This window comes from Pocillopora verrucosa, chromosome 4, assembly GCF_036669915.1.
Source record: "Pocillopora verrucosa isolate sample1 chromosome 4, ASM3666991v2, whole genome shotgun sequence".
Lineage (NCBI taxonomy): Eukaryota > Metazoa > Cnidaria > Anthozoa > Scleractinia > Pocilloporidae > Pocillopora > Pocillopora verrucosa.
In genome coordinates, this window is record NC_089315.1 from 14,614,034 (window position 1) to 14,633,764 (window position 19,731).

General features: G+C 37.5%; 1 protein-coding gene and 1 pseudogene across 1 annotated transcript; both read right to left on the reverse strand.

Annotated features, from left to right (window-relative positions):
- Positions 1–508: 508 nt before the first annotated feature.
- On the reverse strand, positions 509–6,305 carry LOC136280627 (C-reactive protein-like). The gene is made up of 5 exons (XM_066166216.1): positions 5,952–6,305; positions 4,394–4,514; positions 3,895–4,026; positions 2,532–2,766; positions 509–1,727 (listed from the first exon to the last, which is right to left on the reverse strand). The coding sequence occupies exons 1-5, from the start codon at positions 6,303–6,305 to the stop codon at positions 1,346–1,348; spliced, it is 1,224 nt and encodes a 407-aa protein (XP_066022313.1). The 3' UTR covers positions 509–1,345.
- Positions 6,306–8,914: 2,609 nt separating this feature from the next.
- Positions 8,915–12,235, reverse strand: LOC136280631 (neuronal pentraxin-2-like; annotated as a pseudogene).
- Between the last annotated feature and the right edge of the window lie 7,496 nt (positions 12,236–19,731).

The window sequence follows — 19,731 nt, forward strand, 5'->3', positions numbered from 1 at the left end:
TCAACTGTGAACTATTTAAGGTTGTCGGCTGGTTAATCGCTAATAAACTCTCGTTAAATATTAAGAAAACAAACTATATAATTTTTCATCCATATCAAAAACGCATTAATTTTAACATCCGCATTAAGGCCTATGATAGCCGCACTAAAACGTTTTTCGATCTTGAACGTAAGGATCATGTTAAATACCTAGGGGTAATAATTGACCAACATTTATCTTGGAAACATCACATTAATTATATTGCTTTAAAAATCAGCAGAAATATTGGAATTATTTCGAGACTAAGACACTTTGTCTCCTTAAAAACACTTCTAAGTATTTATAATTCTTTAATTTCTCCCTATATATCTTACGGCCTCATTGCCTGGGGCCAAGCCTCCAAATCTTATTTAGAAAAAATTCTTATACTCCAAAAGAGAGCTGTTCGCTTGATCTACTTTCTGCCTTTCAGAACGCATGCGATTCCATATTTCGCGCAATCTAACATCCTGCCAATAACAATGCTCAACTTCAAACTTTCACAATCTTAATGCTTGATATAACCACTAACTCTGCACCTAAAAATATCTGCAATCTTTTTATTTCTACACAAGACATACATCAATATAATACCCGATCAGCATCTTCTGGTAACTACTATATTAACTATTCTAGGCTTAATCATCATAAAAACTCTTTTTCTATCGTTGGGGCTAAAATTTGGAACAGTATTCCCGAAAGCTATCGAAGTCTGCCGAAGCACATATTCAAAAAGAAAATTCAAGCATTACTATTTGCAACTCTAGGAAGTCTGTATAGTTATGCTGACACAAGCACTCTTATTCTGAAATAAAAAAGGTATCTTAATTATAATTCAAACATAATATATTAATTTACTTTTTATCACTTTTTCCCTCTTTTGTCAAATAATGTATGCAAAATCGAGTAATTCGCATAATTCGTGTTTTTGTAATTCGTGTTGTATGTCCTTAACACCGCCTGCCTAGATTAGCTCGCTATTTGCAGGAGGTGATTATTGTACAAAGATTTTCCTGTAAACTTAATAAACTTGAACTTGAAACTTGTTTCATCAATAGTAACGAGCGACTAAAGAGCAACCTTCAAGGCTATCAAATCATAAATTGAAGGATGCTATCTATCAAACACTCTACTAAACTGGGTAAAAGGGCTGTCATCTGTGTAATAACAATTGTTGGACTCCACAATACGAGTGGTCAAAGCTATTTAACATGTATGTAGATATTGATCAGTGTTTAGGTGTTCCTTGTTCGAGGAAGCCGGGATCTCTTTCTATGATAAACAGTTCGTCGTAAACAAGACGCTGGTGTTGAAAATCCTATCACTTTTAAGGCTCGACTATTTTTACACCAGTAAAGTTTCCTTTAAATTGTCCCCACCAGAGAACAAGGCCTGCTTGTGCGATGTCACAGTTTGCCTTCTGAGTTGCAATTTCATCCCCTGAAAGGACTCTGCTCCAAAGATTGACTTCTGTTACCTCACCCGGCCCAAAGCTCTGTCTGGTTTCAAATTTCCCTCCGACTTTATCTTGGTCTTGTCCAATGATAACTGTTCCACCGGCTGGTATCTGATGATTTTTCTTCAGGTCTGTTCCATTGCTTTGAAGTTGTCCATCCATATAAAACTGCCAGTAGCCTTCGGTGTTTTTCCAGGTAACACAAATGTGATGCCACATGGTATCCTTAATTTTGTTTCTGGTGTCCGTATTACTTAGAAAATAAACATAAACAATTAAAACTATGTTAGAAACTCTCGTTTCTTGACTGACTGCGGTCCAATTGTGGCATCAATATATATATATATATATATATATATGTATATATATATACATATAGTGCTACATATAGAATAGGAATGCATGTTAACAATGTCGTGTGAGCTGCTGGAATGGGAGATAAATTAAGTTATTTTAATGTCACTTAACTTTTTTAAATTCCATTGCTATTTATTTCATTCGATCTCCAACACGCCATAGCTTTTAATTTTGTCACTAACAATGATTTAATCACTAGACACATTTAATTATTTATTTAAAGTCGCTTGGGAGCAAAAACAAGAGAACGTGATTGTTAACAACGCCAAATACAATCAGAAGCCTGGATAATACTCCGCTGGGAGCACTTTAGCCCATTGCGGAAACAGGCATATCATTTTTTTGAAGCTGAGCCAAGGACCCTAAAAAAATTCATCTTCGCGCCCCTTTATCGCGCGTAATTCACCATTCATTCCGGTATATTTTTACTTCTCTTCTATCCTATTCTATTGTGTTATTGTGTTGTGTTCTTGGGCGACAGACGTTATTCTTACAGTGCTTCACTCCACCCAGGAGTATTACGGCACATTGTCGGGGAAACCGAATGAAATGCTGAAATTGCATTAGCATCCAATCTAGAAGGGAAGTATTAATACTCCTGCGAGTCGCTTTGTTTTAAGGAAACCGGGATACGGTTTGGCTGGATGGCCCACTTGACTTCAGTACAGACTTTATCTATCGTGTTTGTCATATCACCTACTCTAGTCGCAAGTCTATGGCGATCCTAATTCCTGGGTTAAACAGACAAACGTAGAAGGCATTCCCATTAGGTGCTCCAGTAGTCGCATAACTGTAGAGGAACTGTTCACCAGTCAAATTTGTGTCCTTCATTTTGACAAAAAGGCACATAGTAAACTCCGAGAGACTAGACGAGGTGGCGTTTCTTATGCTGGCGTAGCTCTTTTTGCTAGGCTGTTCAAAGACCATTCGGTAAGCTGTAGGAAACAACAAAACACAATTTTCTTACCTCCAGCTTCACTGAAATGGCAAAGCAACTCTTAAATTGGATGAATCTCACTGCGAAATTTCCGGATTAATCTTGTTTCAAAAATTACTTTATATCTCATGTCCGCTACCGGGTCACGTACGTAACTGATAAACACTAAGTGCAAAGGGTTCTGTCTAAAAAGAACAACTCTTTACGAAATAAATAGGCCAGAGAATTCGGAATGAGAGGATTATTCAGCCGGGAGGGGACATACAAAAGTAATTCTAACGGTTATTGCAAACAGATACCCAGAGTAAAGATTGTCTTTGTTTTTTGAAAAATGTTGCTTTGGCTTCCGCATGGCTACCACGCACGCCAGAAAGAAAGATACAAGAAAAAGTACCTTGAGCGCTCTGAGATGTCAAAGGTAGCTTGTGGTGTTCTCCTAAATAGGTCAGCTCGTTTGAAAGTATTCTGACTTCTAAAGCCAAAAAAACCTTGAGGTATAAACTTTTCACACAATTTAAAATCCAACAGTTACTTTCTACTTCTTTTACCCTTTAACCCCTAAGAGTGACTAGCATCTAATTTCTCCATACAACATCAGCGCTGAATCAAACATCAAGGTCATGAGAATAAAGGAAATGATCACCAACAAAAGAAGCTTTCGATCGGTAAACAAACTCTTCTGGTCAGCACCTTAGGAAATGTATAAAGAACAGTATGGAGAATATGCATACTGATGTTATGGTGTGAAGAGTTAAAAAGCGATAGATTGGATCAATATAAGTATGCGAGCAACCGCACACTTACCCCTCCCCTAACCCAACATTAACCTTGAGTTGTTATCAATTGACGATTGTTGGGTTAGGGGAGGGGTAGGAGCGCAGTTGTTCAGATACCGTTTACAGCTTCCTGTTGCTGATGATTATTAGTTAACGAAAATTTTTATGAGAAATCGTTATCAAAATAAAACATTGGCGTATTCTGTCTTCAAGAACCTTAATTAATTTTCCATCTAGAACTTTCTAAAATGTTGAATTGTCAACCACATCTCCACGAGAACTTGTCTTTGTAGAAGGAAGCTTGCGCTCTCAGAATATGTCATCAAAATACGATACACGTCTCTACAAACCTGATGAACAAGACAGGCCTTCAATCTTTTCACACTGTGTCCCGTAAAATCCTGGTGCACAGCTGCAGTTATATTCGTTGACTTCGTCTGTGCAAGTTCCATTGTTTTTGCAGGGATGGCTGTCACAGGTAACTTTTTGCGATTACAAGACAACATTTCAAAAGAGTTGTTGTCAGTAAAAAGAAGTTACATCATATGGCGACTGACCTACCGATCTTCAAACCATATATGATTAAGGTGGTCTAGCTAATAACGCTTTTGAATCGAATTAAATCTCATGAAGCATGAGCGTTACAAAAGAAAAACAATGCGAAAACTTTTAAGGAGAAGATCTCATCAAAATAGCGTTCGAACGAAGTTTCTTTGCTTGTTTGCAGAAAACCGTCTCGCTACATTTTTTCAATTGTCGCACATAAAAGTAACAGGAAAACTGCTCACAAGCTTTTCTCGACAGGCAGCACATTACAACTTCATTCTAATTTATAAAATTGTTTCTTACACAGATCAGCACAAGTTTCTCCGGTCCAAGGGGGCTTGCATTGGCATGAATAAGTTTGCTTTTTCTCGTCATAAAAACACACACCACCATTTAAACAGGTGCTGGCTGCTAGTCGGCAATCCTAAATAGAAAGAGTAGCCGATGGAATAATGAGAAGAATATAAATAAACATAAATATGCTTCAAAATTATTTCACTTTCCTACTGACGGATTAAAAACAATTGGCTGGAGAATAGTCACGCTCTCAACTACGGTTTTTTTGTTATCTCCTAGATCCAGCTCCAACAACCGGGTGGGTATCAAGCCTACCCTATCGCCAAATTTAACGAAACAATTTATCTGTCCTTGCCAATTCTTCAACAAACTTCTGAAATATGATTTACAAGGTGGTAATGTGTTTATAGGCAAAAACAACGAAAAAAAAACACTGACTGCCTAAAAGTTTTGCTTTTAACTACGCATTTAGTCAACATCTACAAGTACATGTATTGACTTCTGCCAAACGAAGTCAAGGCATGTTATTTTATTAATGGTCTAGCTTCTATAAACTTCAGTTAAAAACTACTACATATTCAAACACAGTAACATGCGATTCGCTGCAACCCCAAGCTTTTACTTACGGTGGAGTTATTACACTTTTTTTGTGATGCAAATGAGAAACAAAAAAGAGCCCACCAGCCGTTTGGGGACGGCATATAATTTCAAATATCTCGATCAAAACATGGTGTTTCTAAATTCCTACATTTGCTGGAAAAGGATTTCATTTAAAAGGGAATAAAAGAAAGTCTATGTGCCATTTCCAAAACTTGCTTCTGCTGGCAAGCATCAGTTCTAGTTTTTTTGTTCTTTACAAAAATTTGCATAATTAGTGAATGGTTTCTTTAAGGTGCATAACATTTGCAGTTGATTTTACCTATCACCAAACGCCCGATGGAATATTTTTCTTCATCTCTTCTTGTTATTATTGTCCTTAGTTAGTTAAAGGAGAAGTATTTTTCCCTCTTCATGAAAAAGAACTTCTAACTTTCATGCTAAACCGGTAATCGATGAATGCTCTGGTCTCAAACGTCGGCGGGGAAACAAAATATTTGTTTGGTGCAACCAGCTTGTTTTTGCGGCTCACGAACTGCATGAGGTGGGTGGATCTTTTCACAGAAAAGGGGGTTAACGAACAACTAAAACAAAGGGTTGAAAATTATTCCGGGTATAGAAATAACAACGGTTATTCTTACTAGTTCTCTTTGGTCGTTATGCAGGTTGTGTGTCTGGTACTACAGCTCGGCGTAAAAATTCAGTTTTCAATCATCTTTGGATTTTAGTTTTTTTATTCATAATTTTATTGAATTCTGGAGCTCTCCGAAAAAAAAGATCGCACTGAAGACCTCTGCCTAATTAAGGGTTTATTTTCCTGAAGTAAGGGAAGAGTTAAACTGTAAAAATGAAAACTTGCTTAATTACAAGACTTTTCAAAATAAACGAATTGGTGACTAACCTGCAGATGATTAAACTCGGTATCACTGAATACATTGAAAACGATCAAAACATTGCAATTATTTACCTTAATAAGTGTTGAGAAAATGACTTCCGCCTCGAACTGTAAATGTGCGTTTTCTTTGATAACGTCGTGCTTGTTTAGTTCACAAGTTCCTTTGCCATCAGACTTGGAAGTTTGAGGAGTAAGTTTGAAGTTTGTTGAAGTACACCAGGCGTTTTTCAAACAAGACTGACTACACCAAATTTGACTGGTCGACTTAAACCGTTTCACGACAAAACCTTTAAGCCGCTTATTTGTCAACGTTGTGAAATATGTTGATCGAGAAAGGGCAGACGATTCTACTCCTGCGTGGAAAACTGCGCAGAGTAATATAACTCCTCGAAAGAAGACAAAGAGGGAAGTGTTTTCAAGTCCCATCGCGAAAATTGTCATTACAGAATAAGTCTGTTTACTGTCTTCCCCGATGTCTTTAAAGATGTACCCCACGCAATCCGAATCTTGATTGGTCAACTTCAGCGTAATTTAGGCAATAAAACTCGGATGCCTAACAGAAAAGATTATACATGATAACCAGCTGAATGACAGGCCGCATAACAGAAAGTCAAAATGGACAAAACTTTGCATTTGAAATTTGCATTCGTGCTATAACTTTGCGCTCGTGTTACATGAAAAATACACTCGTTTTCAACCAATCGGACGCACGTGACTTTTTGATGTATATTAATACATATTAAATTCAAAATGAAATGATTCAGTCGCGTGAATCACTAGAATTGTAAAGTCAAGTCTGGAAGCCTAAACAACACCAAATCATTTAAAGCTCTGACAAATTTTTGTTGGAACTATTTTCAAATTATCGACTGACATTACAAATCGGCTTCATGAAAACCTGAATATTAATATGATCATCCAATTATTCAAATTATTTACCTAGCGAGATCAAAATTAGAGAAGGGACTTGCTTAAAGTGAGCTCGTATTCCATAGGCCACACCTCCCATGACAAATGTACCACTTTGATCGACACTGAAATTGGTCATTTTAAGGAATACGCCACACTTCGTGACAAGTAAACAAAAAGAAAACAGAATTTCTGACAATATGCCATCTTCTAAACGGAAACTAGACACGTGAATTCATCATCATGCGGTAAAATGGTAAAGTATTGGATAATTGATCATGAATATTTCTCGTTGAATACACAGCTCCCTCAAAATTTTAGTGCAAATAATGTAAAAAAATTGCTATCCAAAGGTAGGGGGTCTCAACTGTCAGTGAAAGAATAGAACTTGGCCGGGGGCGATAAAGACGCTTTTAAACTTGAGAAAATTAAAAGGTGGCGGCATCGAGGATCTGTCAATGGCAAACAGAAGCATATAACTTAAGTTATATGCTAAGTTATATGCCTGCGTGAAAAATGATTACATTGTTAAAACAACAGCACTAAAGAAGCCTTTTTTGATGCATTTGAATGTTTCCAGGCCATCATTTTCGTTAGGGACCTTAGTAGCTCTCAGCCTCTCTAATTTGTTTCCCAAGCGCTTTTCGCATTTTTCTCTCTAAAAATAAGAAAAAAAGAAAATCCTCCTGGATTTTAGTCACAAGGGAGGAGATGATACATTTTTTAGACCTGGTCGACAAGGAAGTAAGGGAGCACTTACAAGAACGAGAACTGGGTATGAGTTTTTCATGCTCCTCACGCCTTCCTCGGCCAATATGGCGGCTAAAATTTATGTCTTTTGTAAAGTAGGACGGCCATGTCCAATAACTTAGGTCAACTCGTCTTGTTCCCTTTTTCCCAGGTTCTCCCTATGAAGCTTAAAAGAGAGTGGACGGTAGCCATCTCGAAACCTACTGAGAAGGGGTTTGTGGGGAATGGTGCCCAAGGATCATCCAAGCATTTTAGACACATAACTGCTCGTTTCCAGGAGAACTTATAGTAACTAGCATCCACGTCACGTTCTTGATCAAAATTTTGAAGCCAAAAAAATACAACATTGTAGATCGGCAGGAAATTATTGCAACCACTGAAACTTCAAATACAAAGAAGAGCTCTGTAAAATTATAATTTAAAGACAAAACGCAAAGCAGAAAGAATTCGACCAATTTCCAGCCAACTAATTAGTCAGAGTTCGGCTAATAACGCTTATATCGTGTTCTGTGCGTTAAGAATATCCGGTACGCTATCCGTTAATGAAGTGTAAATATTCCAAAAGTAACTTTGGTTATCTGAACATCGAACTATTATAGTAGTGTGTACAAACAGGAAGCACAAGCCGTAAGAGTGAACATCGATCGCTTTGAAGGAAGAGACGAACACGAACAGGTCTTATGACGCTTTGTTTTCATTAAATAGTTCAGTCATATTACACAATATAAATTCTACTTTATATTTACATATTTCGCTCAGTTCATTTACCCTCCACTTTTTCGTTTCCTCCAACAAAATTTAAGGCTGGGTTTTGAGCTTCTCTTTAAAGGTTAAGTTAAGGGAAAATACTCTGGCGCAATATGACTCTGGAGGGGGGAATGCGACTATCCAAGATTTCACCCAAAGCAGCAATTTTTTTATCCTCTCTTTTTCCTCCGCCTTCGATTGCCTCGTGCAACAAAATCAACGAGAAAGGGACACAACTTGTGTCCTGTGGTTCAGAGATCTTGTTTTGGTGATTAAGATCATGATGTTCGTGAAAACTTAGCTTAGACGTTTTGTGACTAATAACTGAATGATACTCGCTACTTCGGTCCTGAACTTTGGCGGTTTATCACAGTAACGAGCGACTACACAGCAACCTTAAGGTTATTAAATCATAAACAGAAGAGCACAATCTATCAAACACTCTACTAAACAGGGTAAAAGGGCTATCATCTGTGTAATAACAATTGTTGGACTCCATAATACGAGTGGCCAAAGCTATTTAGCATGTATGTGGATACTGATCAGTGTTCCTTGATCGAGGAAGGATCTCCTTCTGTGATAAACATTTCGTCGTAAACAAGATGGGGGTGATGAAAATCCTATCACTTTTAAGGCTCGACTATTTTCACACCAGTAACGTTTCCTTTAAATTGTCCCCACCAGAGAACAAGGCCTGCTTGTGCGATGTCACAGTTTGCCTTCTGAGTTGCAATTTCATCCCCTGAAAGGACTCTGCTCCAAAGATTGACTTCTGTTACCTCACCCGGCCCAAAGCTATCTTCGATACCAAAGCCCCCTCCTACTTTATCTTGGTCTTGTCCAATGATAACTGTTCCGCCGGCTGGTATCTGATGATCTTTTTTCAAGTCTGTTCCAGAGATTTGAAGTTGTCCAGATAAAGCTGCCAGTAGCCTTTGGTGTTTTTCCAGGTAACGCAAATGTGATGCCACGTGGTATCATTAATTTTGACTCTGGCGTCTGTATCACTTAGAAAATGAACATAAACAATTAAAACTATGTTAGAAACTCGTTTCTTGACTGATTGCGGTCCAATTCAATGTGGCATCAGGATTGGTTGTTCACCCTTATTTGAACTGTTTCGACTTTCTGGGCCTCATCAGTGCAATGCTAATGTTAGGAAGGAGGTGTAAGCATTTAGCTACCCCGAATGATACCACAATTGTGGTATCATCCAACCCATGTCAGAGGACTTGTGAGAATGCACAATGGCGAGACATGACTCCTCCTAAATAGAGTGCTCAATTTGGACATAAAATAAATAAATGACACTCTTGATATATCTCCCATTCCAGCAGCTCACACGACGTTGTAAACATGCATTCCAATTCTATATGTAGCACTATATGCATGTTTACAACGTCGTGTGAGCTGCTGGAACGGGAGATATATTACGAGTATCATTTATTTATTTTATTCGAAAAGAGAAAGACTCCGTTTTTGCGGGAATTCACTGTGCAATTTTTCTTGCTCACGGAAATTCTCAAACTCCATACACTCAACTTTCAACACGCCATAGCACTTAATTTTGTCATTAACAATGATTTAACCACTAGACTCGTTTAATTATTTATTTTTAAGTCGCTTGGGAACAAAAACGAGTTAACTTTGTTGCTAACCACGCCAAAACCATCAGAAGCCTCGCTAATACTCCGCTGGGAGCACTTCAGCCCATTGCGGGAACAGGCATATTATTTTTTTAACGTGAGCCAAAGTAAGTGTGAATCTCGCGTGAAGGAAGGAGCTCAAAGAATTCATCTTCACTTCCCTATCTCGCGCGTAATTCGCCGTTCATTCCAGTATATTTTTAATTCTCCTCTATCTTTTTCTAGTGCGTTATTGTGTTGTGTTCTTGGGCGACAGACTTTATTCTTACAGTGCTTCACTCCACCCAGGAGTATTACGGCACACTGTCGGGGAAACCGAATGAAATGCTGAAATTGCAACAGATAAACATCCCATCCAAGGGGAAGTATTAATACTCCTACTGGTCGCTTTATTTAAAAAAAAATCGGTATACGGTTTGGTTGGATGGGCCATTTGACTCAAGTACATACTATTTCTATCGTGTTTGTCACATCACTTACTCATTTTCCGAGGCGTCTATAGAGATCCTAATTCCTGGGAAAAACAGACAAACGTAGAAGGCATTCCCATAACGTGCTCCAATAGTCGCATAACTGTAGAGGCACTGGCTACCAATCAAATTTGTATCCTTCATTTTGACAAAAAGGCACATAGTAAATTCCGAGAGACTAGACGAGGTGGCGTTTGTTATGCTGGCGTAACTCTTTATGCTAGGCTGTCCAAAGACCATTCGGTAAGCTGTAGGAAACAACAAAACACAATCTTCTTTACTCCAGTTTCACTGAAATGACAAAGCGACTCTTAAATTGGATGAATCTCACTGCGAAATTTCCGGATTAGTCTTGTTTCAGAAATTATTTTATATCTCAAGTCCGCTACCGGATCACGTACGTAACTGATAAACACTAAGTGCAAAGGGTTCTGTGTAAAAAAACAACTCTTTAAGAAATAAATAGGCCAGAGAATTCCGAATGAGAGGATTATTCAGCTAGGAGGGGAAATACAAAAGTAATCCTAACGGTTATTGCAACAGATCCCCAGAGTAAAGATTGTCTTTGTTTTTTGAAAAATCTTGCTTTGGCTTCCACATGGCTACCACGCACACCAGAGAGAAAGATCCAAAAAAAAGTACCTTGAGCGCTCTGAGATGTCAAAGCTAGCTTGTCGTGTTCTCCTAAATAGGTGTCTGAGCTGGTTTGAAATTATTCTAACCGCTTGAGCGAAAAAAAAAAACCTATAAAAAGGTATAAACTTTTCACTACTATTTAAAATCCAACAGTTACTTTCTACTTCTTTTGCCCTTTAACCCCTAAGAGTGACTAGCATATAATTTCTCCCTACAATGTCAGCGCTGAATCAAACATTAAGGTCAGGAGAATAAAGGAAATGATCACCAATCAAAGAGGCTTTTGATCAGTTAACAAATTCTCCTCGTCAGCACCTTAGGAAATGTATAAAGAGCAGTATGGAGAATATGGATACTGATGTTATGTTATGATGTAAAGAGTTAAAAAGAGATAGATTGGATTAATATAAGCATGTTAGCAACTGCGCAGTTACCCCTCCCCTGACCCAACATTAACCTTAAGTTGTTATCAATTGACGATTGTTGGGTCAGGGGAGGGGTAGGAGCGCAATTACTCAGATACTGACATTGATCCAATAAGTTTACAGCGTCCTGTCGCTGACGATTATTAGTTGCGGAAAGTTTTTATGGGAAACCGTTATCAAAATAAAACATTGGCGTGGTCTGTCTTCAAGAACCTTAATTAATGTCTCATCTAAAACTCTCTAAAATGTTGAATGGTCATCCCCATCTCCACGAAAAAGTAAAAAAAAGTAAAGCCTTTATACAGGCCCAAATGGCCCGTGGGGCCGGTGCTTAACTCAGGTTTCCTTAACATGAAGCGGCTAGGAGTATTGCTACTCCCCCCCGGATGGGATGCAAGTCCATCGCAGGGTTACCCCCAGCACATTTGCTGGTACCATTTGTACACCTGGGTAAAGAGAAGCACTGTGAGAGTAAAGTGTCTTGCCTAAGAACACAACACAATGACCCCGGCCAGGGCTCGAACCCGGACCATTCGATACGGAGTCGAGCGCACTAACCATGAAGCCACCGCGCCTCCACGAGAGTCCTCCTAAATTGGAGAAGGAAGCTTGCGCTCTCAGAATAAGTCATCAAAATACGATGCACGTCTCTACAAACCTGATGAACAAGACAGGCCTTCAATCTTTTCACACTGCGTCCCGTAAAATCCTGGTGCACAGCTGCAGTTATATTCATTGACTCCGTCTGTACAAGTTCCATTGTTTTTGCAGGGATGGCTGTCACAGGTAACTTTTTGGGAGTACAAGACAACATTTCAAAAGAGTTGTTGTCAATAAAAAGAAGTTACATCATAGAGCGACTGAACTAACGATCTTCAAACCATATATAATTAAGTTGGTCTAGCTAATAACGCTTTTGAATCGAAGTAAATCTCTTAAAGCATGTGCGTCACAAAAGCAAGACAATGCAAAATTAAAATTTTTAAGGAAAATATCTGATCAAAAAAAGCGTTCGAACGAGGTTTGTTTGCTGGTTTGCAGAAGCTGTCTCGCTAAACTTTTTTGTCACACATAAATTCAACAGGAAAACTGCTCTCAAGCTTTTCTCGACAGGTACACATTACAGCTTCATTCTACTTTACGAAGTTGTTTCTTACACAGATCAGCACAAGTTTCTCCGGTCCAAGGGGGCTTGCATTCGCATGAATAAGTTTGCTTTTTCTTGTCATAAAAACACACACCACCATTTGAACAGGTACTGGCTGCCAGTCGGCAATCCTAAATAGAAAGAGTAGCCGATGGAATAATGAGAAGAATATAAATAAACATAAATATGCTGCAAAATTATTTCACTTTCCTACTGATGGATAACAACAATTCGCTGGAAAATAGTCACGCTCTCACCTACGGCGTTTTTTCTATCTCCTACATCCAGCTCCAACAACCGGGTAGGTATCAAGCCAACCCTATCGCCAAATTGAACTAAACAATTTATCTGTCCTCAGCAATTGTTCAACAAACTTCCAGAACATGATTTACAAAGTGGTAATGCTTAGGCAAAATCACTGGGGTAAACGTTTATTGACACTAACAACGAAAAAAAACACTTAACTATTATTATTAGCATTTCAAAGTGCTAGGGAAATTTGATTGTTTAGTCTTTGAAATACTGTTCATCAAGAATCTCAAGCCTAATTTAAATATCCAGACGGAATCCATACGTGCCAAACTTTTTGTTTAATTACTGTTTAGCCAATGTCGAAACGTCGTCGTTTTTTAGCAATCTTAAAATGTTTTTCAGAAATGTTTTATCGCAATCATTTAGTCAAATGTTTTTCTAAATCACTTCTTCTTTGTATCAAAAAAACACTGGCTGCCTAAAGATTTTGTTTTTAACTATGCATTTAGTCAACATCTACAAGTACATGTATTGGCAGAATTACAAACGAATTCAAGGTGTTATTTTATTAATGGTCTAGCTTCTATAAACTTTAGTTCAAAACTATTACATATTCAAAGACAGTAATATGCGATTCGCAACAACCTCAAGCTTACTTACGGTGGAATTACTGCACTTTTTTGTAATGCAAATGGAAAAAAAAGCCGGCAGCCATTAACGGCTGCGGTCGGCATATAATTTCAAATATCTCGATCAAACAATGATGTTTCTAAATTCCTACATTTGCTGAAAAACGAGTTCATATAAAAGGGAATAAAAGAAAGCGTATGCACCATTTCCAAAACTTGCTTCTGTTGGCAAGCATCAGTTCTAGTTTTATGTTATTTACAAAAATTTGCACAATTAGTTAATGGTTTTCTTTAATGTGCATACATTTGCATAGCAATTGGTGATTTTACCTATTACTAAACGCCCGATGAAATATATTTTTTTTTGTCTCTCTTTTTTATAATTGTCCTTGTTTAGTTAAAGGAGAAGCATTTTTTTCCGTTTTCGTGAAAAAAAAACTTCTAACCCTCATGCTAAACTGGTTATCGATGAATGCTATCATGAAAGGTCTCAAAAGTCGGCGGCGTAACAATCAGACTTGGAAGTTTGAGGAGCAGGTTTGAAGTTTGTTGAAGTACACCAGGCGTTTTTCAAACAAGACTGACTACACCAAACTAAACTAGGGGACTCAAACCGTTTAACAACGAAACCTTTAAGCTGCTTATTTGTCAACGTTGTGAAATACGCTGATCGAGAAAGAGCAGACGATTCTACTCCTGCGTGGAAAACCGCGCAGAGTGATATAACTCCTCGAAAGAAGACAAAGAGGAGAGTGTTTTCAACTCCCATCACCAAAAATGTCATCACATAATGAGTGTTTACTGTCTTTCCCGATGTCCTTAGGGATGTACCCCACGAAATCCGAATTTTGATTGGCCAACTTCAGCGTAATTTAGGCAATAATACTCGGATGCCTAACAGAAAAGATTATACATGATAACCAGCTGAATGACAGTGTGGTTTGAACTTTCAAATGCATTATGCACAGGTAATAACATGATTTCGAGCAAAATTTTGTGTTGATAAGCACGAGTAAATTTTCAAAGTCGACAAAATTGCATGAGCCCCTTGGTCGAGTGCGATGTGTAGTCTGGAAAATTTATAAGTGCTTATTTACACCAAATTGCACGAGAAATCATATTGTTGCTTGTTAATAATTTACATGAAAAACGCATCACAGAAAGTCAAAACGGACAAAACTTTGTAGCGCGTGCATGCTGTTTGTAATTTGCACTCGTCCTACAACTTTGCACTCGTGTTAGTATAGGTAATCACATGATTTCGAGTGCAATTTGGAATAAATAAGCACGAGTAAATTTTTTTAAAGACTAACAAAATTGTTAGTGCTTGTTTATTCCAAATTGCACGAGAAAAATCATGTGATTACGTGTTAATAATATACATGGAAAAATACGAGATGGCTTATCATAATTAAACGTAAGCAAAGCGCGCGCGTCAAGTGCAAAAATAATTTATTCAAACCTTGCGTTCGGTCAAAACAACCGCGTACGATCAAAACAATAATAAATTATGCAATGATATCTTCACATCTTTAAGGTGCAAAAAAGTTCAAAGTTGGGCTAAACAGTTCAAGGAATAGTTCATTCTGTGTCCGAATCACTTTCGATGAAATGGAATCGTCGTTTCCGAGGTTTAACCATGTTTGTTTTTAATTTCGGCGTGTGATCGCTCGAGCAAAGTGTTAAGCTGGGTCGGCTCGTAATTTCGATTTCCTGGGCAATTCCCTTCTCTAAACACCACTTTTTCCAAACCGAAAACCAAAAAGCAGTGCTTTTTACAGCGTTTTCGTTGTTTAAGCTGTTTTTCAGCTGCGGTGGCGAAAGAAAACCTACTTAAAACGCCGACCATTGCTTCGCTCGCAAATTTTCAGCGTAGCCAAATGTTACGACATCTAAGGCTCACATTTGATTGGCTATCTGTGAGTTTCTTTGATTATTGACCATTCAGAATGTCTGGTTTGTTACTTTCTTTGCACTGAATTAACCCTCTTCTGAAAACTGCGTTTTTCTTAACCAATCAGAACTAAGTAATTTTTTCATGTATGTTAATACATAAAAAAATGCACTCGTTTTCGGCCAATCAGACGCGCGTGACTTTTTAATGTATATTTATACATATCAAATTCAAAATGAAATGATTCATTCACGTGAATCACTAGAATTGTAAAGTCAAGTGTGGAAGCCTAAACAACAATAAATCATTTAAAGCTATGACAAACTTTTGTTGGAACTATTTTCAAATTAATGACGGACACTATACAAATCGGCTTCATGAAAACCTCATCCACTTATCCAAATTATCTACTTAACGTCAAACGTTTATGAGATAACAAGCACGAAATGCATGCTAAGATCAAAATTAGAGAAAGGACTTGCTTAAAGTGAGCTCGTATTCCATAGGCCACACCTCCCATGACAAATGTACCACTTTGATCGACACTGAAATTGGTCATTTTAAGGAATACGCCACACTTCGTAACAAGCAAACAAAAAGAAAACAGAATTTCTGACCATATGCCATCTTCTAGACGGAAACTAGACAGGTGAATTCATCATCATGCGGTAAAATAGCAAAGTATTGGATAATTGATCATGAATATTCCTCGTTGAATACAACGTAAGAGTGAACATCGATCACTTTGAAGGAAGAGACGAACACGAACAATTCTTTAACACTTTGTTTTCATTAAATAGTTCAGTCATATTACACAATATATATTCTACTTAATATTTACATATTTCGCTCAGGTCATTTACCCTCCACTTTTTCGTTTTTTCTGACAAAATTTAAGGCTGGGTTTTGAGCTTTTCTTTAAAGGTTAAGTTAAGGGAAAATACTCTGGCGCAATATAACTCTGGAGACATCAACTATCCAAGATTTCACTTAAGGCAGCAGTGTTTTTTATCCTCACTTTTTTCGCCGCCTTCGATAGAAATCAATAAGAAAGGGACACAACTTGTGCCATGTGGTTCAGAGATCTTGTTTTGGTGATTGAGATCATGACATTCGCGCACAATTATCTTAAACGTTTCGTGGCTAATAACTGAATGATGCTCGCTACTTCAGTCCTGAACTTTGGCGTTTCATCAACAGTAACGAGCGACTAGAGAGCAACCTTTAAGGCTATCAAATCTTAAATTGAAGGGTGCTATCTATCAAACACTCTACTGAACTGGATAAAAGGGCTGTTATCTGTGTAATAACAATTGTTGGACTCTATAATACGAGTGGTCAAAACTATTTAAGAGAAGATGTCAGCATCCATCGAGAAAATTTGAAATATTGTGGCAAGTCGCCCAAAATTAGTTTTCTCTCCTACTTTCATATTTTGTTGACCAATATGTTCTAATAATTGTGGTGTAGTTTTTTTTGCGAAAATATATTTTAGTTTTCGAGAAATGACTTTTTTCGTTCGACCGCTCAAATATGCAAATTTTCACCGTGAATATTACCCGAGTTGTGTGACTTCATGTAACGAATGTACTGGACCTACGGTATTTCTGTGAACATAACCCTTTGTTTTATCATTTAAACTTAATCCCCTGTCGTTATTGAAGCTTCCAAGGAAAAAATTTATTTTTTGGTGAATATTTTTGTCCGACATACTTTTCCTATGTCGAAAAGTAGCATGAAAACAAAGACAATTTTAACAATGACCGATATGACACAATCTACTGAACTTCAGGCTTTTAAAAGACCAAAGGATGGTTATAAAGTTACAGTAAAAATTTCCTTGTGTATTTGCGAATGAAATGCTGAAATTGCAATGGATTAGCATCCAATCCTGGGGGGAAGTATTAATACTCCTACGAGTCGCTTTATGCATGCATCTTTCTCTCGTACGCACGCCAGAGAGAAAGATGCAAAAAAAAGTACCTTGAGCGCTTTAACCCCTAAGAGTGACTAGCATCTAATTTCTCCCTACAATGTCAGCGCTGAATCAAACATCAAGGTCAGGAGAATAAAGGAAATGATCACCAATCAAAGAGGCTTTTGATCGGTAAACAAATTCTCTTTGTCAGCACCTTAGGAAATGTATAAAGAACAGCATGGAGAATATGCATACTGATGTTATGGTGTAAAGAGTTAAAAGGTGATAGATTGGATTAATATAAGTATGCGAGCAACTACGCACTTACCCCTCCCCTAACCCAACATTAACCTTAACTTGTTATCAATTGACGATTGTTGGGTTAGGGGAGGGGTAGGAGCGCAGTTGCTCAGATACTGACATTGATCCAATAAGTTTACAGCGTCCTGTCGCTGACGATTATTAGTTGTGGAAAGTTTTTATAAGAAACCGTAATCAAAATAAAACATTGGCGTGGTCTGTCTTCAAGAATCTTTATTAATGTCTCATCTAAAACTCTCTAAAATATTAATTGGTCATCTGCATCTCCACGAGAGTCCTCCTAAATTGGAGAAGGAAGCTCTCAGAATATGTCATCAAAATACGATACACTTCTCTACAAACCTGATGAACAAGACAGGCCTTCAATCTTTTCACACTGCGTCCCGTGAAATCCTGGTGCACAGCTACAATTATATCCGTGGACTTCATCTGTGCAAGTTCCATTGTTTTTGCAGGGATGGCTGTCACAAGTAACTTTTTGGGGGTATAAGATAACGTCAAGAATTTTCGTCAATATTATTTTGCTAAACGTCCTTAGCGACGTAACGTTAATGTTAAAAGAATGAAGAAAAATTGTGGACCCTTTTTGAATTTCCCATATCTTTTCCATTCTTGTCAGTGTTCTATTTAACCTCTCCATTAAAAAGCTCCATTTTTCTTTGTTTCGTTTCTCTGATTTTAGCTGATTTGTTTGTTTCCAAGTCTCGGAGACAAATATTTTGCGTTGTTTTTGGCTTGACCGACAGAACTTTACCATCTTCATTCTACTGTTCAAAATTGTTCTTACCCAGCTTAGCACAAGTTTCTCCGGTCCAAGGCGGCTTGCACTTGCATGAACAAGTTTGTTTTTTCTCGTCGTACACGCAAGCACCTCCATTTTTACAACTGTTGGCTATTTGGCAGCCCTAACAAGAAGCAGTAACAGACAATACGTCGTAAAAAACTGTTCAGAACACGAATATGAATGTACTTTGGAATTATTACCAAGAAGTGCTCAGCTAGCTTTCGAGCCCGATGTAAAATTTCGGACCAAAAATTAATTGCCGTATAACCCCAAAAATTTTATCTTTTAATTGCAACGGAAAGAAATTAATCGCTCGACGTAAAATGACTAAAATTTTTAACTGTTAACCGTAAGAATCAATGCCCTGTAGAGACCCTCAAGTTAATTTTACCTTGTAACTTAAGTAAACATAGTTATTATTTATGACTTAAGAAGAATAATGCAACCTTATTGTTAATAGTGACTGTACCATATATTGGGTAAGTACGCAATCTAATCGTGAATAGAGTAATTCATAGTATCCCGCGTGTAACAATTTTATAAGTGCGCCGCAAAATTTCCAATGTAAGAAAAAAATACAACAAGAAACCCCCCCCCCCCCCCTTTCTTTTGATAACACGAAGGTGATTAATTTGGTTTTGGTTTTGCGGCACCCAGTTGAAATACGTATTTGTATTATTTATGTAACATTGGTATTGTGATTGACGTCGCAAATCTTATTAAAAATATTGTAAATAGTAAATAGTATGTAGAATATAAATGAACATATGAAATTAAAAAACATAAATTAAACATAAAACTTTAAGTTGGTTCTTCTTCAAACTTCATCAATTAACATCCTTTACGACAGCACATTACAACTACCTTTATTAGGAACAAATCAACTTTCAGCTGAATGTCGTTATCAGTTCCAACCCGTTGATATTATTTCAAATATTACTTTGGTTGCACTTGCGGTAACTTAAAAACATAATCAATTACGATTACAAATGAAAAGAAATCCACAATGACAAATATTTAAAACCGAGGGAACAAAACCTACAAGACAAAGGTACGTAGGAAGGTTTTGTGACTTAGACACAATATATGGAAAACGGTGGAAATCAAAAGTAATGTTAATCCTTTACAACTTAAACACGAATGGCAAAAAATCAACGATGGCTCTCTTTTAATTTTTTTGCTCAGTTACATGCTTGTGTGAAAATTGATTAGCTAAATATAACAATGGCCTTCAAGGTGCGTTTTTTGATGCATTTGAATATTTCCTGGCCGTCACTTCCGTTAGGGACCTTAGTAGCTCTCAGCCTCTCTGGTTTGTTTCCCG